The 27,199-nt window shown below is 41.3% G+C and overlaps 1 protein-coding gene across 1 annotated transcript; it reads left to right on the top strand.

Annotated features, from left to right (window-relative positions):
* The first annotated feature begins 1,615 nt into the window (after window positions 1-1,615).
* ap1m3 (adaptor related protein complex 1 subunit mu 3) lies at window positions 1,616-24,756 on the top strand. The gene is made up of 12 exons (XM_047343218.1): window positions 1,616-1,859; window positions 7,380-7,536; window positions 8,069-8,136; window positions 8,425-8,555; window positions 12,338-12,485; window positions 13,633-13,759; window positions 18,424-18,566; window positions 19,203-19,274; window positions 19,546-19,704; window positions 21,273-21,398; window positions 21,963-22,038; window positions 24,581-24,756. The coding sequence occupies exons 1-12, from the start codon at window positions 1,818-1,820 to the stop codon at window positions 24,601-24,603; spliced, it is 1,272 nt and encodes a 423-aa protein (XP_047199174.1). The 5' UTR covers window positions 1,616-1,817; the 3' UTR covers window positions 24,604-24,756.
* The last annotated feature ends 2,443 nt before the right edge of the window (window positions 24,757-27,199 follow it).

Genomic DNA, 27,199 nt, shown 5'->3' on the forward strand with positions numbered 1-27,199 from the left:
CAACTACCTTCACATGTTAGCAGGTGTTAGCAGCCACCAGCCGATGTTAGCGACATAACTTCAGTTGTGTACTTTAGCGTCATCAAGTGTTTCAGCCTCGTAATCAAAGATACAGGTCGGACATGAGGGTACGCTAAGGCTAAAGGTATTTATACTGTCCAGCTGTTTTACAAACAACAACAACACATGTTTAAATCCAGGTCTTTAAACTGTGTTGTTACACGCAAACACAATTCAACAATCTGAGTACCATGATTTTTTAATGTAGGACTACAGGTGAAAAAGTATGTCAACTTCCCTATGAGAATAGGGCAGTTATACTAAAGACAGTACTTCTCAGTTCTCAGTTCTCACTTCTCATTAATTCTCCACGATTGACTTCTAGTTTTTGGATGGCAACAATGGGCTGTACTACATGCATGATCAGTACTTCCCTTTTCTGTGAAGTCAACTTTTAGATAAGTCTGTAAACTGTTGTGTCAGTGAAACAGGGTTGATCAAGGCCCAACAGTGGAATCCCCACACTCACCTTCCCTGTTCTGCACTGGTACCAGCAGCAGGGATGCAGCCGGACAGAGGAGCTGGACTGGGGCAGAGGCCTGGAGCCTCAGAGAGGGTCCAGCTGATGAAGGAGGTGTGTCAGGTCTGAGTGGAGCTGAAAGGAGAAGAGCCGCTTCACCCGGAAACACTGATCAAGTTCACACTGAGGAGCTGGAAGGGAACCAGAACTGTGAGGGTTTAGCCTTCAAAATAAAAGTCCAGGATTGAACTCTGATAGTGAAAGTGGGTGTTTAATTTGATCTAAACTGAAAAGAAAACACTGGAGGGATGCCATTAGAATTAATAGCCTCTGAAATAAAACACTAAAAGGGCTATAATGTATTGTTGTGGATTTCCTAACAAAAAACAAGATCGTGAATAAAAATACTTAATAAATAGGCTAGTGGAAGTAGAATATATACACTTTACTTGAAGTAAAAATAAAAATACAACAAACCTAAACGAATACAACATATTAGCAAAATAACTATATTTCATTTTTAGTATAGTTGTGATTTCATGATAAAGGTTAAACAAAAAACTGAGGTTGAAACTATTTGACACTCGTATATTTTATTTGAGAATTTTAATGTGGTAAGTGCAAGTAAACGTTGTTAAGCAGGTACAAAGTAGAAAACATTCCTCTGCAATATATTAGAATAGAAAAAAGAAGCATAATGTCAGAGATATATGATGAATTCCCATAAGCTACTTAAGTTAATGAAGCCATCACAAGTACAATTTATATATTCAATGCTTACTTACTTAAAACTTATGCTAGAGGGGTGTGAGGGGCTTTGTTGGCCTGCAGCTATTTTAAATTTAAATATTGTATTGAATTATTTGCTTTGTTAATAAATGTCTTGTGATTATATAAAGATTATTCTTCTTTCTGCTCCTTTTCATTCAAGATTTGAGATTGTGTATTTAAATTGTCTTGAGTGAACTAAACACACACACACACACACACACGAAAATACTCAAACTAAGTACACGCACTTCAAAACCAAAGTACAGTTGTGAAGTACATGTACTTGTTAACAACCGGAAGTGTGCTCTCCTTCACCAGCGGTAACTTGACGCGGTGGAACGGACGCAGTTTGAGGCAGAGCCGCTGTGGAGGCAAGAGGAGGAGGAGGAGAAGAGGAGGAAGAAGGAGGAGGAGGAGGATGGCTGCGGATATCCCTTCATAGAAATGACCCATATCTCTGCGCGCGGACACGTTTGACATCCTGGACACTTCTTCTGACTGAGCTCTTCTCTCCACCCGCACCAAGATGTCCGCGTCCGCGATCTTCATCCTGGACCTGAAGGGGAAGGTAAGTTTGTTCCGACTTGTTGTTGTTGGTGGGGGGGAGTTGACAGCAGGTTGTTCAGTGGAGCACCTGCTGCAGGAGGAGAGGACTCACTCTAACTTTAAAATGAAGTCATAAAGTGTGGTTCAATGTGCGAGTTAGTGTGTGTTGATTAGTTCGCTGCCCGTCGTGAACCAGATGTTAGATGTGTTTCCTGTACGTGTCCTTCCAGTTGTCACGTCACACCGAGAGCAGCTCAACTCGAAAAACTAGTTTCAGCAACATGTTGTGTATGCACACACACACACACACACACACACACACACACACACACACACACACACACACACACACACACACACACACACACTCTTATCTCACCCACTCTTATCTCAAATCTAACCCAAGTCATACAACACTTTGAATTTCTGAGAACCAGCCAAAATGTCCTCACAATAATGGTATTGAACCGGAATTGGTCCTCATAGCTATAGATAGACACACACACACACACACACACACACACACACACACACACACACACACACACACACACACACACACACACACACACACACACACACACACTGAGACTCTTGTTCTTGTGCAGTGATGCAACTTTTATTATATGTGATGTGTCCTATTTCAAAGTTTAAAACTTTACTCTGCGGCTCCAAAACTTTAAACCAGAAAGTATCACTGGGACTTAATATCATATAAATAAAATAAAAATAAAAATATACTTTTATGTCTTAAATGTGCTTTATATATTAATATACCATCACATGTTATTTTGAATCTATGCCATCTTCTTCTTTGACACTATGATATTAAAGGAATAGTTCACCCAGAAATGTAAATCCACTCATTATCGACTCACCACTGTGCAGATGGAGGTGGTGGGTGAAAGTGTTTGAGTTCACAAAACACTTCTGGAGTCTCAGGGGAAAACAGTGTTGCAGCCAAATCTAAAACAACTGAAGTAAATGACGACCGATTCTTCAAACATATAAAAAACAACAGAAGAAAACTGCTCCTGTGGCGTCATCCAAGTGTCCGTGAGCCCTGACATTGGTGAAAATGGTTAAAATGAACAAAAAAAAATATTCATTAGTTGCATTTCCTCAAAGAGTTTTTTCAACTGCCCCAAATCCAGAATGTAGAAAACACTCTGACATGCATTTGACATTTTAGGGGTGTATCGCCTATAGTACACGAGGAATAAAAGAGGCCACAGAATATTCCCCTCATGGAGTTTTACATCTCAATCCTCACAGGGTTAATTTATTTCAAGGCAAGAAAAGGAATTGCTGAAGAAGCCTTATATATATATATATATATATATATATCCAGATAATACCCATCAGGGAAAAGGATCAGTCCCTCATAGCCTGGATGTCTGATTGTGCAGATTAAAGCTTCTCTCTCTCTCTCCTAACTGTCGTTCTCTGCCCTGAGGCAAGTCAGCAGCTCTTCACCTTCAGTCCTCTCCCCCTTCTGTCCTGACCATACACTGTGTATATATATATATATATATATATCCTGACCAGCCCAGGTCCTGTGTCCTCAATTACAGCTGAGGATGAAACGAAAATACTTAAGTGCTCCTGTGATTATAAACGCTCCCAAATATTCAGAATTCCACCACAGATCAAATATAACGATATATAGACAGGGTTGTATAGACTGATCCTGTCGTCCTTATATTTAAATAAATGGACACACATTTTTTTAGCTAATTCTATAATTTTAATTACTTGTGGACATTTGTGGACATTGAGTAAAACTGTATCATGGCATAGAGTTTCATTTATGTTCAGCATTTTTATATTGGCCTTATTAATAGGCCAATCAGTTGCTGTTCGTCTTGATCCATCCCTGTGGTTCAGACCCATCCATTCATGGTGCCCAGAGGATGAACCCTAATTACTGGGACTTTGCAGCCCCACTATCAAAGTTGCTGTTTCTGCTTTTGAGTGATTGATAGATTGTCTTTTTAAAAAACGGTTACAGACATTCAAGTTCGCCCCCCCCAAGAATGAATTGCAGTACTGTATTGACTGTCTGCCATTTAATTTGAATGTCTTTTGCATGTATTTCTATGAATTATATATTTTGTACTGTACCTCATGGTGTACAGTAACAGTTAAATGTAAATACACCACAAGAAATCCACAATAATGCTCATTAGAATGATAAATTCTCGTCTTGTTCTGAGTAAAGACTATAGTGCAGTTTAAATGAGCCTCCAGCTGCTTGGAGACAGAGGCACTGTGAGTGTGCACAGTGTTAAATGGCTGCAATTGATGGAGCAGCTCAGTGGCATCTGTTTTTATTTCATCTACAAGTAAACTACTGTCAACTTCCAACAGCTCTAAAACAAACACTTTAAAACCATCATCATTCTGCTAATAATAAAAACGTTCTGAGTTCTGCTTTGAGATTTGTTTGATACGATTCTTTTTTTTCTTCCAAACTGTTGATGGTGAAACAAAGTGACAGGAGCTCTTTAGACTCCGCTCCCTGTTTGCCTTCCAGGGATCCGCTCCAGTGAGAGTGAGGGTTTTGTTGCCATTTGGCTTTGGAGGTCAGCAGCGAACGGTTCCTATTGATTTCACCCGGTCGCTGATTGCCTCGCGTGTCCCAGTAACAAAACTTTCCCCTTAATCCCCGCAATGATTTCCCCCGCAATGATATTTAAGGCCACTATCGGTTTGAATAGATAATAATTCATTCATTGTTGTTATGTTTTGAAAACTGATTTTAAAACATCAGTAATGGTTATTCTTTCTAGATTTAACCAGCAGTTGAATGTCATTTTAAATAGTGAAAACCATTTCCCCCTTATTCTTTTCTTTATAGTAGGTTGTTTATGTTTGTATTTAATGGTTTTTAATTTTTATTTATGTTCAGTTATTGATGTTTTTTCTCTGAATCAATTATACATCTTTTATATTTAGCTACTTTTGTGTGAATCATAATCTGTCTTCAGGGATATAATTGGGGGTGTATGAATATTTGTAATTTAATAGTATGATACTGTATTTTTAACTTGGAACGAACACATTGACAATAGACCTGGAATATTGTGTTGGTGCACTCTGCCTTGGGGCATGAAATATGCTAAATGTTAGCGTGAGGGGTTTTTATTTGCTGTGTTGGGCCTTGACTAAATAAATAAAGTTGTTAATCCGAGTTTTACTGACCCGTGATAGAGATGTGTTGACTCTGGAGTCTCCCTGAGGTGAAACATCACCTCCAGTTATTGGCTGTAGGGTCGACTGACTCCAAAAAAAACACACTTCAGTTTTCTGACAGTTGGAAAACAGAGTAGAACGGTCGAAATGAGACTTTTTCTTGATGATTCGAAGAAAGAATAATCATTAGAGAGTCATTCCCCTTAAATGAAGTCAAGCTGCGCCACATTTTACACATAGACTACTCATAGATCTCAGTTCTTCATCAAGATCCATCCAAGATTCACTTGCAATGGGCTTTAGGTCATGATTCAGTTGGGAGTGGTTTGCGGTGCTTTGTTGTTTATGATGATTTGCAATTTTTCAGAGGTCTGTTTCACAACTCGTGTCAAGTTGCCTGTTTTCTCTCATCAACAATTTAAGACCCAAAGTTGTTCAGTTTGATTAAAGGTAGAGAAAAGCAACCGTGACAGTTATTTGATTGTCAGAGTCGATTAACCTGTTGAACTCACTCTGATTTAAGATCCATCCATCTTTATTATGAACAGAATGCAGAGTTCAGTAAAGCAGAGTTCAGACTAATGTGAACAAATATATGCTGTCATGTTTTCCTTTCATCGTTTGGCTTCAGAAGTACAGAGTCTCTTGACATTCCAGAAGGGTCCTTCAGCGCCGCACCTTCTTTTTGATACGAAGATTTGTGTAGACCTCATTCTGCGACGCCGCTGACCTGTGAACTCTCCGCTCTATGGTTTCCGTCTCCTCTCACTGGAGCCGAGCAGCGGCCTGTTCATATCCCTTTTCTCCCCCAGATTACTTTACGTTCCTGGAATTTCCTCTTTTTTTTTATTTCTTATTTCCTCCTGCCTTTGTTGTATCTGCTCCTGCGTGACCCCCCGTGCAACACAGACTCTTCTATTAAAGAAAGGGGGGAAGCTGTGTGTGTGTGTGTGTGTGTGTGTGTGTGTGTGTGTGTGTGTGTGTGTGTGTGTGTGTGTGTGTGTGTGTGTGTGTGTGTGTGTGTGTGTGTGTGTGTGTGTGTGTGTGTGTGTGTGTGTGTGTGTGTGTGTGTCACATCCCTCAAGCGTAAAATCTTTGATCTCTTTCTTCACTTCACTCTGTGTTTGGACTCAGACTGCTGACTCCTATTGTTGTGGGCGCTGAAATAAGAAGACGTGGTGGTTTCTCAGAGCAAATTGAACAACGTTGTAGCTTGATTTAAAATAATGTTAGATAGAATAAGTTTCATTAGGGTTAAGTCTCATTTATGCTCAATGCTGGATAGTTTTTTGGATACAGACGGAGCCTTTCAGTCCGTACTCTGCGTTTATTTAATCCGTATACATGCACACGTCTTCTGGAATCTCACATGTACAAAACAGACAAAACGGAGCAGTACCACCAGAAATCGTAGCTAATGGTTGAGGTGTGGCGACCATACAGGACACAAGGACACTAGGCTTATCATTCATGTCATAGTTTGAACTTCCTATTTTCCAACAACTACTGTTCACAGTGTAACCTGAGTTTCTGGCTCATCTTTTGTTATTTGGACGTTTATTGTTCCCTTTTTCTGCTGCGTCCACATTGTGCAGAAAGTGGCTCAGCTGTGTCTTGTAAGAATGGCATAAAGATTGAACAAAGAAAAGGTAGAAATATTGGTGACAGTAGTCTCAAAAGAACAGAGAATATATTGTTGTAAGAAGCTCTTTTTATTATAGAGAAAAGCTGCGATCATACACGTGTCCACATGTAATTGACTTGCTTGTGAGCTACTGTATATTCATGAGCCCAAACCCACCTTTATTAACAAACAGGTTCTAGCTCTTTTTGGAGGATTTGAAGAGGATGAGTCAAGACACACACAAGAGCCTGATTCAGATCATGGTTCTTTGGATTGTTTGGTCGGACTTATGAGTCGTGCATCTCAGAAATTGGGTCTAATCGTACAACGTATGTCGAGCTTTCGTTCATTGACACCACATGTCCTCAAACTTTTAATCCGTGCTTGCGTTTGTGAAGTTCGAACACTTTTGTTTGCCACATTTCCAAGCTCTGCTCCCAGTTTCATGTTGGGAAGCTGGTCATTCATCATTCATTACCAGAGATTCCAGTTGGAAACACAGTTTGCACATTTCCTCAGTGGGTGAATTTGGGAAAAGGGTATCAGCTCCATCCAGGGGGTTGGTTTTCTGTAGTCATAGTTATTTGAAGCATCTTTTAAGCTTGAGTGCTCAGGTTTGGTAAGTCGGCCCAAAAACCTGTAAATATTTCATATCTGGCTTCTGCCTCCGCAAAAGCGTTGCCTGCCTTTTTATATATTTTGTCCTTTCTGTGATGCGTCCAGGTGCTGATCTGCCGTAACTACATGGGGAACATGGACATGAACCAGATCGACCACTTCATGCCCATCCTGATGAAGAGGGAGGAAGAGGCTGAGATTACGCCGCTGGTCTGCCATGGCTCCACACACTTCCTCTGGCTCAAACACAGCAACCTTTACCGTATCCATTTCAGCCCAAAGACCTGAAGCAGTTTATCTTAGTGTAGTTTTCCTAGAGTGATTGGCTTTCCTAGATTTAAAGCATCTTATGAATGGCTTCCTTTTCCTGAGCCGTCCTGTGCTTCTTCTCTCCTGAGCTCCAGTTTTATCACGACATGTTTCACAGCCAGCTGAAGAACAGAGCACAGATTCACTGTGATGTGTTATTCATGGTCTAAGCTTTCCTCATTGGGAATGTTGGCAGTCAAACCTCCTCACATATTATTAATTCAGCATGATATTGCAGTTGTGAGTAAGTGGTATTCCCAGTGCACTGCAGTAGTAGACAAGTGGGAGCTATTTAACCGCCCTGGGACCATTTTCTCATACGTTCTGATGACTTCATTTCTTTACATTCATCTCTTAACCAACCACAGTATCTAAAACATTTTCCCCCACATGTCTACAACCTGTGATTTAGACCAATGTGCATGTTTGTTTTTTTTCCAGCTCGATTCAGGTACCGTTTTTTTTCTTAACAGTCTTTTCTTCAGTGGTGGCGATGACCAAGAAGAACGCCAACGCTGCTCTCGTTTACGCCTTTCTTTATAAAATAATCCAGGTGAGAGCTGTTATTTTTACACAAATCATCCAAATACTTAAAGAAAAAGTGAGACATATTTTGGAAATATTCTTCTACACCTTCTATCTGCTGACTCTGTGCTTTTGAGGTACTTGGAGTTGTTTTTTGTTGCCTTGGATCAGGACCAAGTTGGTTGCTTCCCCATATTTATTGTGTTGATGCGAAGCTAATTGTCTGGTGGCCATAACTTCCTGTTTACTGCACAGACATTTGAGCTGCTAATACATCGTGCTGTACTCACACTGTGTATTTTGTGTCTGTGTGCAGGTATTTAAGGAGTACTTTAAGGAGCTGGAGGAGGAGAGCATTCGGGACAACTTTGTGATGGTGTATGAGCTGATGGACGAAGTGATGGACTTCGGCTTCCCTCAGACGACCGACAGCAAGATCCTGCAAGAGTAAGAAAACTGTTACACAGCCTATAATAGTCCGCCAAACAAAAAACAAGCAAAAAATACTCTTACTCGTATGCTTATGTGCAGAAACCTAAATCTTAGATTGAAGTGGCTAATCTTGACAGAAGGTGCAGTCACTGTTAAACTAGTTGGCACCATAACAAAGGTATGATTTGTAGAAGTGTGTTGGTACTGTGTTGTGTCAAAGGAGCAATCAGGCTGATTAGGTTAAAGTTTCAAACTGTCAAAGTTCATAATTGCTGCACTATGTCCCTTCAGGGAATAGACACACCTGTAAACGCACAGTGCCGTCAAACCAGAAACACTGCTCCTACACATATTGTTTTTATACAATGTAAAGGCTACAGAACAGTACAGCTATACTGTAGCTGCCTGTAGGACCCAAATACGTTTTAATAATACACATTAAACAGCCAAAGCATCTCAAATGGTGGTTCCAACATGGACACAGAGGCAGATTCAATGTGAAGGGAGTCGATGGCCTTATTAGCAGGGTTAGCTGTGTTTTAGATAAACTACATGCGCGCTAATTTTGTTTTAAAGAAGTACAAGTGACCAGCAGAGAGGGAGAAAGAGAACACTGTGCTCCTGTGCTATGGGCCGACTTGTTCTTATTCCCATTCAACAGCGTACAGCTGGTGACTAACCCTGTAATGTATGGTGGAGCTTTATTCAGCGAGTGAAATGAACTGAAACTACTATTCTCTGGCTCTACCAGTGTTGAGTGTTCTCAGTGTGCACAGCCTTGTTGTTGCTTTTCTCTCCTCTGGGTTCCTTTTGAGAGACGCTTGTTTCCAGGATAAAAACATTCGCTCTGTAACGAGCCAGTGCTGCCACGGCAACATGGGTCAGTTTTCACATGATCAGCTTGACTGGGTATTTCTAAAAAAAGTTTCAATTCGTATGATACATTGGTTTTCTTGTCTTTTTATGATTTTAGATTTACCTCTACCTGTAGTTAATGCTTTTACACCAAAGCTTGTGCGTGTGCGTGTGTGCGTGTGTGCGTGTGCGTTGTGTGCGTGTGTGTGTGTGTGCGTGCGTGCGTGCGTGCGTGCGTGCGTGCGTGTGTGTGTGTGTGAACAATATACTGTATGTGTTCTGAATAGGGCTGATAATTACCAGGCTCCTATTGGCACTCAAACACAATTACACCATCAGCCGGACACACTCAAGTCTCACACAGAGAAGCCCTGCTCTTCTCCAAGGAGACACGCAAAGGTGTCATCTGTGTCTTGCGGGCACACACACACACACAGACAAACACACACATGTTGACACACACTCTCTGTCTGCAGGCGTAGTTCAGTTCTCTGACCTTTTCATGCCCCCAACCACAAAAACGCCCCTTTTCTCTTTCATTATAACACCTACCTACGTGCAATGTGTGTGTGTGTTTGTTGTGTGTGTGTGTGTGTGTGTGTGGGTGGATGTCAGAGACTGAGCAATATTGCATTTCATGTGTGCAGCCTCCATATGAGCCCTTGTGTGTGTGGGTGTGTGTCTGTGTGTGTTTGTTATGATTTGCCATTGTTATGCTAATCTGTCAGTTTGCTGCCAACTCTGCCTCCAGATGCTTTCATTAGCATTTCTGAGGAGAAATCAGGGTGAAACAGAACAAACAGCAAAGCAACAAAACAACCCGACGTCGACCCTGAGCCCACTTGTCACCGCCTTTCATCTCTTCATCTCTTCAGACTTTTGCTGTGTGTCAACATGCATTCGAGAGTCTCTCAGTGAGAGTGTTGCCTCAATCTGTCAGTCAATCAAAAATCCTGTTTATTTAGCACTTTTCTGTTGTTGACTTTAGACAGAAAATGTGCAATACAACTGAAAACAAGACACTAGGATCAATAGATATGTTTACATGGACACCAATATTCCAATATTAACCCAATTAAGACAACAGTCCAAACAAGTCACTGCCTGTAAACATTATTTTCTGATAACCTAAACTCAAATAAGGTCCAGTAATAATCAAATTAAGACATGAGTTTTACAACCTGATTTACATTATGTAGACACGTACGACATTATAATGTCCTATTGGAGTTTTTGAAGAATTTACTGCAGTTACCAACTGCTTGAGGACAGATGTCCTGCGTTTGAGTGTAAACAACTAGTGGGATGTGATGTGGACATAAGTCATATTCAGAATAAGTTTTATAGTCGTATGTAAGTTGACACAAGGTCGACGGTACAATGAACAGTGTTGGACATGAGGACACGTATAAGTATAAAGTATCGGCGAATACTCAAACAGTTAACTGGATAATAACAAGGTGTCAAATGACAGAGAGACGAAGTCGAAGAGTTTACTCGTAGTGTCGAACCTGCAGAGAATAAACACCCGACTCTGAGACAGTGAGTTTCAGATCCTTGTTGAAACCACAACTTTACTATTTACGTTCTCTCACTGCCCTCATTGTTTTATCTTTAGCATTCCTGGCAGGTACAGTACTGTTTTGCATACGTCCTATTAACTACAGACTCAGTGAGAAGCCTGTGGAGCGTTAAGCTGCTAGAGAAACAGATATTTCCCTCAGGAAATGTCCCATAGATATTTAACATCTGTATCGTGTCCTGGTGGGATTATTAGCCACTTCTCCACATCTGGTTCAAGTGCAGGTCAAAATGTGTTTATAACAACGAGTCTTAACAACAACATCTAACTGTCCAGATTTCTGTAGGAATCCATCATTCACAGGGAAATTACTGCTGGCTGTTTTTACTGAGTAATGAATAAACACATTAACTACTAATAGATTTTCTGTATCGTTTGTATGACACGGTCCATTCTGCCATGGTCCATTCTGCCATGTGCCAAAATAAAAACTGGTTTGCTTGCCAAGTGAAGCTGAAATTGAAAATAGCATCATAAATATTTGAGAATTTAGAGTATCGCACAATAGCAGATGAAATCAAGGTCTCACGCTCAACTCGAATTGAAAGCCAGTGGGAAGAAGTGGGTCTCTAATGATTTACATGTTTGAAATAATACAAAATAAAATAGAACAGAATAAGAAGCAAGGACAGTCAAAGCCTCTGAAAGCACGAGTGTCTTGAGTTTAACCTTAAATATCTCAATTACTTTTAATTAATTACGGATTTGTAAAAGGTAAACTGAGCAGCTACAGTAAATATTATATAGGATAAACATAATATATTATATATACAATAAACACAGGGAGAGAATTAAGACCCATTGTATTAATTTGGAATAACTTTTTGTGACATTATGGGTGAACACTGGAGTTCTGCAGTAGAAACATTGAGATGAAAACAGTGGTGGGGGGGCCTGGCCTGGTCACATGTTGTTTATCTCAACACAGCTTCTATTCTCATGATGACGAGTCATTATTCTCCCCGGCTGCAGTCGGAGAGAATCAAACCTGCTCCTCCACTCGCACACGAAGAAATCAAATAAATGAATGAATAAATCACATTATTGTGGTTGGAGTAACAGTGAGTTTATGTAAGTCTCCATTTTCCAATTACATCCATGACTCACCACTCATTTATTTTATATCATGACGTGTGATTAAAACCAAATATAAACCAAAACATTTGATAAACACAAATGTCAACAATGTTTGTTGACCTTTCTTTTGAGTTAAGAGTTTTTTGATTAATTGATGACTCCTCTCTGCATATGTTAAAAACTTCACCAAAGTCCGTTCTGCCGCTGCTTGTGTTTTTCACATCTCTGCAGGTTTACAGACTGAAGTTGTGTTAAAACCTCTCTCTGCCCTCGTCTCTCTCAGGTACATCACCCAGCAGGGTCACAAATTAGAGGTCGGCGCTCCTCGGCCTCCGGCCACCGTCACCAACGCCGTGTCCTGGCGGTCCGAGGGCATCAAGTACAGGAAGAACGAAGTTTTCATGGACGTCATCGAGTCTGTGAATCTGCTGGTGAGGACGCGTGACCCAAACAATATCTGGAGAAAGTAAAAAGTTAATAAAACGTCACAGAATGTTCAATAGTACAACTAACATCTCTGATAATCCTGTCCATTACATTTACACTTTCTGGATATGTACGTCATATACCATGATGTTGGGAATTAGGGATTTGACTCTAAAGTAGCCAAAGTAAAAGCTGTACAATGAGTCGGTTAATTCACTTGATGTAAAGTGATGAGTTGTGAGGAAATGAACCATCTGAGCACTAAGTAGAAGCAAATAGCTTCGCCAAGCCTGACGCCATCTCGTCAAAGAAAGTGAAAAAAAGCTCCTGAATTCGCTCATTAATCCAGATCCACTCCAGAATTTAATGGATTTTCAGCTGGAAAGCTACAACGGGTCATGTTTACTCTGATAGTCCAACAGATTTCATCACAGCATTAGTTATTTTAATCTGTCATCATCATCCATTTAACTGATTATCTTGGAACAGTCAAAGTGTTCGTGTGTACTGAGGCTCAGTGGGTGTGTCGCTGCTAAAATCATCTTTGTTAAAACCCTGTGACATGTTTTGTCTCCTCCGAACAGTTTTCCTATTTCCTTGAATAGAATTGCGAAGGAAATGGTTTCTAATATCAACAATCCTCAGTTCTATTTCAGTGAAGCACGTTGTCGTATTTATTTCTTTTTTCCCGATTGTGCACAGCGAGGAGATGCTATACAACGGGCTGATGAGGTGTATTGTGATAAAAGGTATTTAACCTCCACAGCAGTGCAGCTCCCACTTCCTATTCTGTTTCCAGGGGCTTTTTTTAATTTCAAATGTCTTCAGAGCTCCTTCATCCTCCTTCGCACCAGTGCCCCGATTCCATTTCTCCCACTGCACGCTGAGAGCCTCTCAGCCGTGTGCCTCAGTGTGTTCAGATCTGCTGAGTGGTTGTTTATTTCTCCCAGTTCATGCGCTGGAGTCTCTGTGATTCTGTCCTACTGCTGATCATCAAGTATCTGAAAGGGCACAGTTATTTTTGTTGCTTTTATCAAACAGATGAGCGGATCTAACAGAAAAGCTGATACCATAATCTATTAGCAATTATCAGAGAATGATCAAAAATACCTTCAATCAGATATAAATTTAACTTTTCTCTTCTTCCTGTAGGTGAATGCCAACGGCAGCGTCCTGAGCAGTGAAATATTGGGCACCATAAAGCTCCGAGTGGTCCTGTCGGGGATGCCTGAACTCAGACTGGGCCTCAATGACAAAGTGCTGTTTGAAATCACAGGCAGTAAGTCATATTTCTCATTTTTTATATTAAAGATGTAATATAGACCTATATTTTGATTTAGGTTTCGTAGCTCTGCCACCGAGGTTATGTTTCTATCTGCATCAGGATTATGCAAATTCTACACAACCGATTTCCACGAAATTCGGGGGGAAGGTTATAGAGATAAGGTGTTAGCATCGACAGAGGTATGCACCCTCCCAGCGTCTTTCTATCAATTAATCATAAATAATACAGCCCATATTCACAAATTACAATTTACATCATAGTGCTCTACAAGGTGCGACATCCTCTGCCTTTAACTCTCAACTAGAGTGAGGAAGAACTACCAAAATTAAGCAGAGAGAGAGAGAGAGAAGCAAGTGGGGGATTAGATGTTGCATGTTTACAATATTCATGGGAAAAGACAGTGTCCAGTTTAAATGAAGAGGTGTATCATTGTTTTAAGTATTTATAGAAGAGAAAATGTCTTCCAGAGATGAAGGGAGCTGTGATGACAATTGTAATAATAGGGGTGTGGTCAGTAATATAGATGTATTGTATATCTAGTTGTACGTTTTATGGTAGTTGCAAAAGTACACAACTCTGACACATTATTCCTCTGATTAGCAGTAATATAAATCGAATCTGATCATGAGAGAGCAATTTTCTATCATGTGATCTTCACACCCGATGAACATTTCCATATTTGTTTGAAAAATTAATAGAATATTTAATACTTAACGTACTTTTTGCCCAAGTTGAGGCAGATATTTGTGAGTGTGCTTCTCCCTGATGGTTGAGCTCTCACCTTGAACTCGTTCTCCCACCTTCACCTCCTCTTTCTGTCTTAACCCCTCACTCCCACAGTCCCACACCCAGCTTAGCTTTCATCCTTCCCTCAGCTTCCTCTTCCCAATTTTTTCCAATAATGTCTCCCACTGCTTCATCTCCCTGCTCCTCCTCCTCCTCCTCTCCTTCATTTTCGCCCTCTCTCTCTCCATCTCCTACATTTCTTTCTCCCCCCCCCTACGGCTCCTCACCGAGGGGAAAAGGCTTCATCACTGTCTAGTCTCTTTGAGTTAATCCTCACCCCGGGCTACAGCCCTGAAGATGAAAGGTGAGGGTCCGTGGATATCCTGTGTACGCAGCCCACACTTTCCCTGCTGTGTGTTTCCGTCTGGGAAATAACATATCCACAGAAATAATGATCCCAAATAATGATCAAACAAACACACACACACACACACACTCTGGGAATGTTTATACAAATATTAAAATGTGTTTTTGCACGCTGAGCTTCTGCAGTTTCCTCGTTTTACATATCATTTCCCAGTCATTTGGTGATTATCATATTTGCATGATCCACATTTTTTCCATCACAGCTGGACGCAGCCCAAACCAGAGCTCATAAATCATCAAACACTGCCCTCTGCTGGCAGGAGTCAATCATTGAGCGGAAATAAATGTCAAACAAGTGACTTTCTTATTATTTACTATCTGAAAACTGGCACATTTAATTACTTATCCCATTAAAATACCAGATGTCGACATCATTTAGTCTGAGATTGTCATATTTACTGATCAGATGGGTTTTCTGTTTGTTTATAATCATGTGGATGTGAGTTTTAAATTTTTGGGAGTATTTACTTTTTTCCCCTGAAGTTGACAGATCATGTTCTCAGCCTGTTATAGTTATGAGCTGTACACCACGGCTGCGACTAACACATATTTTCATTATCAATAAATCCGCTGATTATTTTCCTAATTACTGATCCAATAGATGAGTGGTGACATCCTGTGATTGCTTGTTTCAATGAGGACATTTTCTGTGTGCGCACAAAGTAAATCTTCACATTCGAGAAGCTGCAACCAAGAGACCATCAACATAGTCAGGGATTCATTTTCTGTGTCGTGGATGATCCACTTTCAGCTCAACAGGCTCTTTTCTCCAACCCCCGAATGTTGTTTATTCAATTGTCTCTCAGGCCACCAACGCTCTGGAAGATGCTTCAGACAGAAGCATTTACCAAATGTCACAGTAGAACTGTTTCCTGTGTCTGTGGGTGTTTTTTGGTTTTTCACTGTGTGACGGCAGACACAGAAAACACACGAGCTCTCTCTTGTCTGCTGCTGTGCATTAAAGTAGGGAAACAGGTGAACCTCAGGGGAAACTGCTGCACCTACCGTCCTCTGTTGACATGTCCACAGACACACACACACACACACACACACACACACACACACACACACACACACACACACACACACACACACACACACACACACACACACACACACACACACACACACACACACACACACACACCTGTCTCTTCTACCAGCCCCTTAGGTCCTAGCTGTGACAGAGTGTGACCTTTCTTTCTTGTCTCGTCTTGATAACACTGCGTTCGAAGCGTGTACTCTCTCTCTCTCTCTGTGTGTGTGTGTGTGTGTGTGTGTGTGTGTGTGTGTGTGTGTGTGTGTGTGTGTGTGTGTGTGTGTGTGTGTGTGTGTGTGTGTGGTGTGTGTGTGTGTGTGTGTGTGTGTGACTTACGGGAAGGGCTTTGCTACTTTGCTTGTTTGAAAGTGTTGTACTCTCTCCAGACCTGACCTCAGCCAGTCTTCAGACACGCATGGGGAAGTGTCCACACGTGTACATGTACACACACACACACACACACACACACACAGATGCACACAAACGAGAGCAAAATAAAAAGCATCGGAGGGGATATGTTCACCCTGTGGGTTTGCTGTATATACATCAGTCAGGCAATGCTATCTTTGTTTTGTTTTTTACATCGTCTCAATACCATTTTATATCAATACGTCATTTATACCATATGATGACAAATGATGGTTCATTTAAATGAGTTGTAGATCGTGTCTCCATCCTCATCAAATCATCTTCATAGAGATGACACCATTCCTACCAATCATCCATTATCTAGACTGCTTATCCTTTGAGGGTGGCAGGAGGCTGCATGGAGCCAATCCCAGCCGACATTGGTCAGGAGGCGGCGTGCACCTTAGAGAGGTCGCCAGCGTATCGCAGGACCAACGTATGGTCAATTTAGAGTCTCCAATTAACCTTATCCCCAGTCTGCATGTCTTTGGACTGTGGGAAGAAGCTGGAGGAAACCCACATTAACATTAGGGGTGAACAATGAAACTGCCCAAACCGGGATTCAAACCAAGAACCTTCTACCATATGATCAACAACAGTTTTTCTATCTCTACTTTGTCCACTCACACACTGATCGGGGTGAAAACAATAACGGAGAAACACATGATTTATCCACATATGAACACACAGCCAAAAATCTACAGTATGTGCACACACACGAGAGAGAGCAGTGAACAGGGAAGTGAAAACAAACCCTCACTGACAGGCCGTCAGCGCCTGCAGGTGAACTGGACTGTAGCTCACTGTAGAATGAGGGATTTTGGGGGAAGGCCCACAGGCCCACAATCATTTCAGCAGTTCTCCACCTCTCATCACCCTCCATTAAGCGCAGAGGAGAACATTGAGCTTTCTCCAGCCGACAACACACACCACCATTAAAGAGGTCACGCTTTTAACTGCCTATCGAAACAGAGCTGCCGTCTCGCCGCTCCGCTCTTGAGGGGAATTGCACCGGAAAAGTCTAATTTTGTTTACGGGGGAAAAAGGTCTAGACCGCACAGTGTGCTCGGCGTTAAAGTTACAGGTTAAGAAGGAAGAGGGTTATTTTATGATCACAACTCTTTAGGGCAGCGTGGTTCTTTCTGTGTGGACTTTCCATGTTCTCCAGGTTCTCCAGCTTCCTCCCACGGTCCAAAAACATGCAGATTGGAGTGTGAGTGGTTGTGTGTCTCTGTTTGTCCTGTGAGACGCTGTCGCCCTGTCCATGTTGTACCCCTGTCCCCGCTTCTCTCGCCCACTGTCAGCTGGGATTGGCTCCAGCTCCCTGCAGACCCTTAAAGGATAAGCGGTACAGATAATGAAGGGAGAGATTAATCGTTAGTAATTAATCCTGACAACACCAAACGTTCAGTTTTTGCTTTTTAAATCTGTTTTCTATCCATGTTGATAGAACATGTTCGGGTTTGGGTCGTTTCACTGAACAAAACATGCATTTTGAACACTTAAACTTGGCCTTTGGGAAATTGTGAAGGCGATTTTTCATGATTTCACAAACACTTTAAAGACTAAACGATGAATTAGTCATTAATATAAATACTGATGTTACAGATAACGGCTTCATCTGAACACCTTTCAACACCAATATTAATGTGGTGGTAAACTAGTTTTTTGGCAGAGCAATTAAAAATATAACACCTCTTAAGTGCAGATGTGTTTTTTTCTGGGTAACAGAACAATAGGTGTTTGCTCTCGTGTGTGTGTGGGTGTGTGTGAGAGGCAGCTGAATATAGGCTTCAGTGATGGGAAGGTGATGGCAGCATGTGTATGTTTGTGTGTAGCGGCTTAATAATTGTTTGAGGGGACAAAAAGAGGTCAGACAGATTTGTGTGTATGTGAGTGTGTGGTTGTGTGTGTGTGTGTGTTTGAGAGAGAGGGAGAGAGACTGAATGTTTGTCAGTCATCATTATCTCGACCTTGATTTCCCCAAGGCTGCGTGAAAAGCTCTCGGATCATCATTGTGTATTGTTTGTGTGTGTCTATTTGTGTGTGTGTGTGTCAGGAGAGAAGAGCAAGACAGTGGAGCTGGAGGACGTGAAGTTTCACCAGTGCGTCCGTTTGTCACGTTTCGAGAACGACCGCACCATTTCCTTCATCCCACCTGACGGCGAGAGCGAGCTCATGTCGTACCGCCTTAACACAACAGTGAGTAGGACACATGTGAACCAATGTTACTGTTGAACACACACACACACACACACACACACACACACACACACACACACACACACACACCAGAGAATCACTCCTTGTTTGTCTTACACACGTCACAGTCATAGTTTTATTTACAGCAATAAACTGCGTCACTGTTTTGCAGATTACACCTGTACATATAATTTCTAATGTACCTAAATTCCTCTTTTGAAGTATCTTAATTTGTGTGAATGCATGAATGGGATTGCTTCTTAATTCTATTCTATTTTATTCAATTCGATTCTATTCTATGTATAAATAAGCAACTGTTTCAGTAAAACAATGTACAAAGTCGTACTCTACCCAAAATTTAAGTAGTATTTACATGAGAACATCTGATTTAAAAGTATTAATATATCGATTTTAGGATGGGTTAGTAGTAGTGATTGTGGTTTCACATATATGAAAATAATACGAGCAGTGGTAAAAGTCGTCATGTCCCTTATACTGTGTCTCTTGGAGGTGTGTTTGTAGTGATGGATTTCAGCTCTACTGTATACTCACCCTCTGACCTTGTCCTCCCCCCTCTCTCTCTCTCTCTGCCCCTCCCTCTCTCTCTCTCCCTCTCTCCCTCTCTCTCTCTGGCAGGTGAAGCCTCTTATATGGATCGAGAGCGTGATTGAGAAGTACTCTCACAGCCGTGTGGAGATCAAGGTGAAGGTAATGATGAGTGACACACAAACACAAACACACAGAGAACCGTGCCCTTACTCTCTCATCCAGTCCCGTCTTCACCGCAGCGTCTTTAGTATTTACGACACACGCATCTCGGGCGGATCGCAGCCTCCCATCTGTCTGACCCAGCGACGGCCACATGGGTGTTTAGAACAACACGCTGCAGTTTGCATAATCATGACGACCTCCATGATTTGAATTTGTTGTAAAGGTCTCAGGTGACATGCGAACTCTGTCCTCTGTCGCCCCACCGCAGGCTCGGAGTCAGTTTAAGAGTCGCTCCACTGCCAACAACGTGGCCATCATGGTGCCGGTGCCCAGTGATGCTGACTCGCCCAAGTTCAAGACCAGCACGGGCAGCGCCAAGTGGGTCCCCGAGAAGAGCATGGTGCAGTGGAACATCAAGTCTTTCTCGGTTAGTACGGCACATAAAGAAAAGTTTATAACGTGAATTATATCTAGAAGAAGTTGTCATCTTTCTTTTCAAATGTTGTAAATATGTGATGTCACCTTTTTTAACAGAGGCCTAAACGAGTGAGAAGAGCTCAGACCAAAACACAAATAAGGAAACTTTCAAAACTAAAACTAAATAAACTTACAAAATAAATTACTGACACTTTCACACAAAAACTCTTTCCTTAACTTCAGTTTTATTATTTGTTTTACTTGTGCTGTGGAAAACCTTATCACCCCCGCACTTGGCTACAGCTGATAATAATCTACCCGACAATAAATGAGAAATCAGTAAAAAAGGTTGATGTATCAATGATTATAAAATAGCTGATGGTAAATGGAGCGATTTCTAAAAAGCTTAAACCACATCCCCTGTTCAGGCAACTTGATGTTTGTAGGACAGAGATTCAGATAACTGATGGATTAGTGAGTTTACGACTCTTATCACAATTAACCACCACTTTATATTTGTTCCCCATAAAACACATAACTGATAACTGTGATTCTTTATGAGGACACATGATTTTATAGCGTTCAAAGTTTGACTGTGACACAGAAGAATGTTCTGCAGAGTCAAGCACGAACGGGAGGATAGGAAGTAACAAGCAAAGACAGACTGGAGGTGTGATGAATTACTGAGTAGATATAGTTCATGAAGATGACAGATGACAGACAACCTCTCTAAGAGTTTATTTTAAAAACATTGACCTTTTATTTTGAAGAACTTGTATTCTGGTGAGAGCATAGACAAACACGCTCTGGAACAAAAAAAAAAGAAACGAGTAAAAACAGAATTATATAAAAACCACCAAACGGATTTGCACCAAATTTGGTGGAGGGATGGGACATGAGCAAAGACAGAACCTATTAAATTTTGGCATAGATCCGAATCCAGGAATTATTTCTTTCACTTTCTTAACACAACAGTTTTTATATATTTTTGCCAATTTCCAATGGAATAATTGAAGGATTCAAATAATCAGTAATATTCAGGGGACTGATATGTACGAGTGTGTGTTTGGTGTTTCTCGATTGTTCAGCCATGATTTTTAAATGTTACACTTAAATAGTGAATTAATACCAAAGATTCTGGGCTTTAAAAGTCAAAATAGGAACTGATTTTCATGAATAAAACCAAAGTACAACAACATTAACAAAACTCTGTGCATGGTATAAAGAATGATTAACCTGCTTCATGTTTTTATGGCCTGGACGTGCTCGACAAACGCTAAATGAACAGACCGCTGATTCACCTTGATGGTGACATGGGAGTCGTTGCCATGAATATCAACTTTGTTTTGATTTTGGACAAAACAACCCGGTGTTAATTGGAAGTCGGACAACTGGGAACAGTATTCATCAAACCAATAAAACTGCCTTATCTGACCTGATAACACAACTTTCTGTTGTTTTTCTGTGTGTGTGTGTGTGTGTGTGTGTGTGTGTGTGTGTGTGTGTGTGTGTGTGTGTGTGTGTGTGTGTGTGTGTGTGTGTGTGTGTGTGTGTGTGTGTGTGTGTGTGTGTGTGCAGGGTGGTAAGGAGTACTTGATGCGGGCCCACTTTGGGCTCCCCAGCGTGGACAGCGAGGAGCTGGAGGGGAAGAGACCGATCACAGTTAACTTTGAGATCCCTTATTTCACTGTGTCTGGAATTCAGGTTGGACCCGTTTGTTTGTGCTCTTTTGTTTTTTTGAATCCTACTTCCTAGTTTCAACAACCCACGGTTACACATTCACACATGAAGGCAAAACAAACTGGAACGTTACCAGTACGAGATTAAATAGGTGATTTATTAAATCTTCTCGTAATCCGGGAGGTTTCTGTTGTTTGAAATCAACTCACACTCTTCTTTCTTCATATCACTGCTGATGGTAGAGTGTTAAACTTAGAATAAAGCAAAGCAAATGGCAAATTAAATATACTCTAGGCTATATGATGCTTTAATATAAAAACTTTGGTCGCAGTCAGATTTACTTTTGTACATTTTATCGACAACTTGTGAAAACTCCAAAATAAAAACCTCTACTTATTTTGTGGAATTTGCTTTTACTTATAATCTAATGAGCTTCTAAATGGGATGATATAACTGAAGAAGAAGTTAGAGGATTAAAGGTTACGTGAAGATAGCAGAGCTTTCACTAGATGACCTTTATATTACACAGTGTTTCTGTGTCAGCGACTGAAATGACCCCCGTGTGTTAAACCCTTGTTCCCTCCTCAGGTGCGATACCTGAAGATCATAGAGAAGAGCGGTTACCACGCCTTGCCGTGGGTGCGCTACATTACACAAAGTGGAGGTGAGAAAAGAACACACTGAAAAACTCTTCACACCTCACACTCTCATAAAAACACATTAACTTGGGATTGAGTTTAAATATATGGAACCCATTGAGATTGTGTGCTTTTTCTAAACAAGGTAACATGAGATCAGAGATTCTGGTGCTAAAGACTGAAGTTACAGTAGCAGCTTTATGTAACAGACTGGGTTTCACCCCTCCACATTTCTGCATTATCCTAACTAACAAACACCAATGAAAACATAAACTCCTTGGTTGAGCTTACAAATGATAACAAAAGTTAAGTTAAATTAGACATTATCACACAATGAAAGTAATTTATTATGAAGATGTATTTCTTCTCATTTTGAAGTTCAAGTTTTTGTTCCTTCAAAGCAGGAAGTCTTCAAGTCTGCGCCTGTCGGCAGATCGCAGGTTACCCTGAGGTTAAAAGAAATGTTTTCCTTGTGAGAGCCGTGTCAGAATCAGTCTTTCTACATCACTATTCAGCGTGTGGCCCAGGAATGAACCCAGCTGCGTAGCATCCATCATATCCATTACCTGCCTCTATCACCAGGAGCCGTGGCCTCGGGGGGTGTAGAGTGACGCCGCACAGGATGCCAGGGATAGAAACTTCCTTTAGGGGTTCTGGCTTGTGGCAGATTTCAGGTTCGGGTCGGGATAAAGTGTCCACATTTGAATAGGGCGACTTATTAAGAAAAGGCAGCGGGATTTGTTTGTGAAAACCTTCAGCTGGGACCTTGAGATTCGGTGGGAATGAATCCATCAGCGTCACAGTTGTCACAGATGATACCGAGGAATTTAGTGTTTAGTGAGTTTTAAGCTTTCATTCAATTTTTTTGTGAATGTAAAAAGTGAAGTGAAAAAGGCAAAAGAAACACTGAAGCTCCTGAGACGCTTCGTATTTAGTTCAACAGGAGTCGACATTTCCTACTTGAGCGGGAAGCAGTTCACCAATCACAACTGGCCAATCAGATTAGACTGGGCTTTATCAGGAGGGGGGGGGGGCTTAAAGAGACAGGAGCTAAAACAGTGTTTCAGACAGAGGCTGAAAAGAGGAGCTGCAGCAATGGATGATGCGTTCTCTGTAAATTAGAGTATTTAAACCTTTTCAAGTAACAACCTATATTAAAATTAGAACCTGAATGTTATATGCATCCTTTAAAGCTGCAGTATATTGATGACACCACAGCAAAATCCTCCTCACCAGTTCACCTCAGTGGGGGGTAAATGGGAATGTTATGGAGATGGGAGCCCGACACCTTCACTGAACCGCTGCCAGAAATCGTCTAAGTTTCTCACCTGCAGCCCAGGAATGATCCTGGCTCAGTTACATCAGTCATATCCATTACTTGGCTTTTTGTCGGGTGCGAGTCAGGAGCTGCGGAGGTTGAGTGATGCCGCCAAGTGCCAGGAGGCTCCCAGGGTGGCACTCAGCAAATGCCAAGGTTACTGTCGCCTCGCCGCGACATCGGCCAGGAAGCAGAAGAGAGAGGAGGAGGAGGAGGAGGAGGAGGGGGAGGAGGGTGAAGACAGTGAGAGACTGAAGAGTGGTGAAGTTAGGAGGGACTGGAGAGGGAGGCTATCACCTTTCTCTTATTGTTGCCATCAGCAACACAGGGAGGGAAGACGCTGACGATCACATTTCAGTCAGCGCTACGCACACACTGGATTATACAACACCCTGATACTGTGGCCTGACTTATTAATGAGTGATGAACAGGCGTTTAGGTCGGGACGACTTCACTGACACACAGCGTCACTGGTCTGAATCTGATCACACTGCAGCGGCTGTACTCAGATCAGTCACATGGGCTGAAGTGGACAAGCTCTGCTGCTATGGATGTTTTTGTGATGTTAGAACGTGTGAGTTTTTATTTGGGAATTGGAGTTGATGCCTCTTCAGAGGGTTATATTGATTTTAAACTTTACATCTTTGTTTAACATCTAAAATTCCAAACTCTGCGAAGGTGTTTGCCGAGATTTTGGAAGAGATTTGTGACCATTAAATGTTTCACCTCAGTCCTCTATGGACCTGACTTTCAATAGGCTACAGGGACATGTTGAAAGAGGAAATTGCTTTTCCACAAAATTGGAAACATGGAATTGTCTATTATTGTTTGTTTAGCACAAATTGAAATTAGGATTTTCAATAATGACCCAGAAGTAAAAGTACAAATATGCTGTCATCCCCGTCCACATATTTATGTCCATTTAGTATCGTGTGTTATTGAGCAGCAGTTTTCATATTTCATAACATCTGATTTTGCTAATTGAAGATTGTTATATATTACAAACGCTGCACTTTAATAAATGTGATCGATTGATGTCATCTGATCGTTTTCTTCCAGAGACTCGTCGTAGTCTCAGATTTCAGTAAGTTAGTGTATTAAATATCGTTAATGTGATTTTGTAGAGTGGCACTGGAATTAGTGGGAATCTTGTTTAGGGATTTAACAGGGCTTATATTGGCAGTAATGTGATGTGCAGGGGTGATGAGTGGAAGAAAGCTGTGTTAATGCTCTGCTACGTTTCTTGGCAGATTACCAGCTCCGGACAAACTAAAGGGCACAGATGCTGCTAGACGAATGGATCTCCTCCTCTCCTCCTCTCCTCCTCTCCTCTTCTCCTCTTCTCCTCCCCTCTTCCTCTTCCTCTTCTCTCCTCACGTCCTCTCCTCTTCCTTTTCCTCTTCCTCTCCCTCTCCCTCTCCCTCTTCCTCTCCTCTTCCTCTTCCTCTCCTCACGTCTTCTCCTCTTCCTTTTCCTTTTCCTCTTCCTCTCCCTCTCCTCTCCTCTCCTCTCCTCTCCTCTCCTCTGTTTCTCCACCTCCCCGTCTCTAATGAACTGCAGAGGACAAGTGCAGGAGGACATTTCACCGACTCTGAGAGGAAACAAGGCGTCATCCCTTCCGGCTCAGATGGGAAAGGCTGTTGCGTCACCTCTGACCTGTGATTCTGTTTTTTTAAAGGTTCCTCAGGACTTCAATATTTAAAAAATGTGAATAATGAACTGATAACCTGGTTTAACTGTCTGGTTCTGGCGAGCTCTCGTTTCCCATGAGGTCAATTTACTGAAGAATTTGGGGAAAGAATGTTTTTTTTTTTTAACTCAAATATAGAATTGAATGAAACTTTATTTTAACTTCTCTGCTTTCCCACTGGAACTGAATATATAGCGCCTGGATTCGGTAACTGTAATGGATCATTGTCATTTTTCATTTTTCGAGATTGCAGATCATAAATTGCTTTTTACAATTATTTTATTAATTTGTGAAATCAAAATCTCAAAATGGATTTTTCTTTTTTCTAAAAACAACATGTTCAATGCAGCATTTTTCTCACTTCTCCATCCTTCAGTATCTTTAATTATAAGGGTTTTTATTCCTTATATCTTCTGTCCTTAATATCCACTTTCACATAAACTCTGTCATTAATCTTCATCCCTCACATTTTGCTGGAACCTGATCTATTATACGTTCATTGCCTTAAAGAATCGTCGATGTATCTTCACCTTAAGCACTGTGAACATAATCCCCGGTGCCCTGAAACTAATACCAGCGACCAGATCAATGATTAATAAGGCACAATATTGTTGGAGGCGTTGGCAATGTAACATAATATTGCCGACACACTCCCGCGGGGTCTTTAACCTTGTCCTGGTGATCGAAATCCGCTCGCTGCTTTGAGGCGGACACATTTTTATTCATCCTGTTAACTGTTGTCTATACCATACTTGGTGGTCTCCTAAGGAAATTGCATAGAGGGGCAGGAAAGTGGGGATCAGGAGGCCGGAGAGCACAAAGGTAAAATAACCGGAGGGGATTTGTGTCTCTGCAGAATCTCAGAATATTGACAATATGTTGAGGTAATCAGTTTTTTCTTTATTTTTTCTTTTGTGTGTTGACCTTTGCACGCCAATACTCCCCCCCCTCCTCTGTTGTGCATGCACCGCACCGCCTCGGTTCGGCTGCACTGCCAAAAGCTCCTGAGTCATTTTATTGCATCACTGCTATTGAGAACAAAACCCTTGGATTATAATCAGCCCGCTGTCTCGTGTAAGAGGATATTTCAGACACCAATGAGGATTTGTATTAAATGTGTGAGTTTTCATTAATTTATCGACTACTGTTTGTCCATAGGAAACAAAGGGATATATTTGGAAATAAACTATTCTTTTGTATCTTATTTACAATTGTTTTTTGTTGTTTTATTTGCTTGTACTTCCTCGCAGGACTGTTTGAATTATTTGTTAAAGATGAATAATACGATTCCCTGAAATGCAGAACAATTTTACATAGTGGACAGATCTGCTAATAATTATAATACTAATAATATATTATTTACTAATATTTAAAACAATATAGCACTCAGTAGTGTGTGTACTGCTGCTAAGGCCCAACTCGCAGTGTTGGGCTTTAGGACTTTAGGATTAAAGGGAGGATTTCATTTTTGGAAAACACTCTTATCTACGTTATATTCGAGATCTTAGATTTGCCTAAAAACTGGTAGTTTGTCTCTGTCTGAAATTAACAAAATCCACCTACCATCATATCTTAAACCCACTAATTACCACATTCACAATTAATGACTCAGAATGAATTTGTCCAAACTCAGATTGCAAGAGAAGCATCTAGATGAACTAAACAGGGTCGTTCCTGTGCAGACGTGGGTGGTAAACGTTACTGAATTTACTAAGACGACCTCCAGCAGATTTATAACCAAACTAATAAAGCCTTGACACTTAGGATTTAAAAGAATGTCAGAAACGCTACCACATACGTTTCCCTAAACATAAGTGTCAGGCGGGGGAGAAAAGATGTTCAAATGTTGATCTGGATTTACAGGAAGCTTCAGCGGATCACATTTAGTCTGTTTTTCACAGAGAGGCTCTGAATCCTCCTCCCACACACCTGCCTCTCCTCAGCAGCCGACCTGCCTCCCTGCTCGCTCTGCCCACCTCTCGCTGCCATGCACGGATACACAGGCTGCCATCGCTACTGTATACTTAAGGTCAAAAGACAGATTGGTGTAAGTAAGGATTACAGGATTTATGAGTGTGTGTGTGTGTGTCTGTGTGTGTCTGTGTGTGAGAGAGTGGTGCTAGTTTATACCAGCCCCTGCAGATTGCCGCCTTGTGCATTGTGCCTTCAGTTTGCTGTC

Source organism: Hippoglossus stenolepis, chromosome 14, assembly GCF_022539355.2.
Source record: "Hippoglossus stenolepis isolate QCI-W04-F060 chromosome 14, HSTE1.2, whole genome shotgun sequence".
NCBI lineage: Eukaryota > Metazoa > Chordata > Actinopteri > Pleuronectiformes > Pleuronectidae > Hippoglossus > Hippoglossus stenolepis.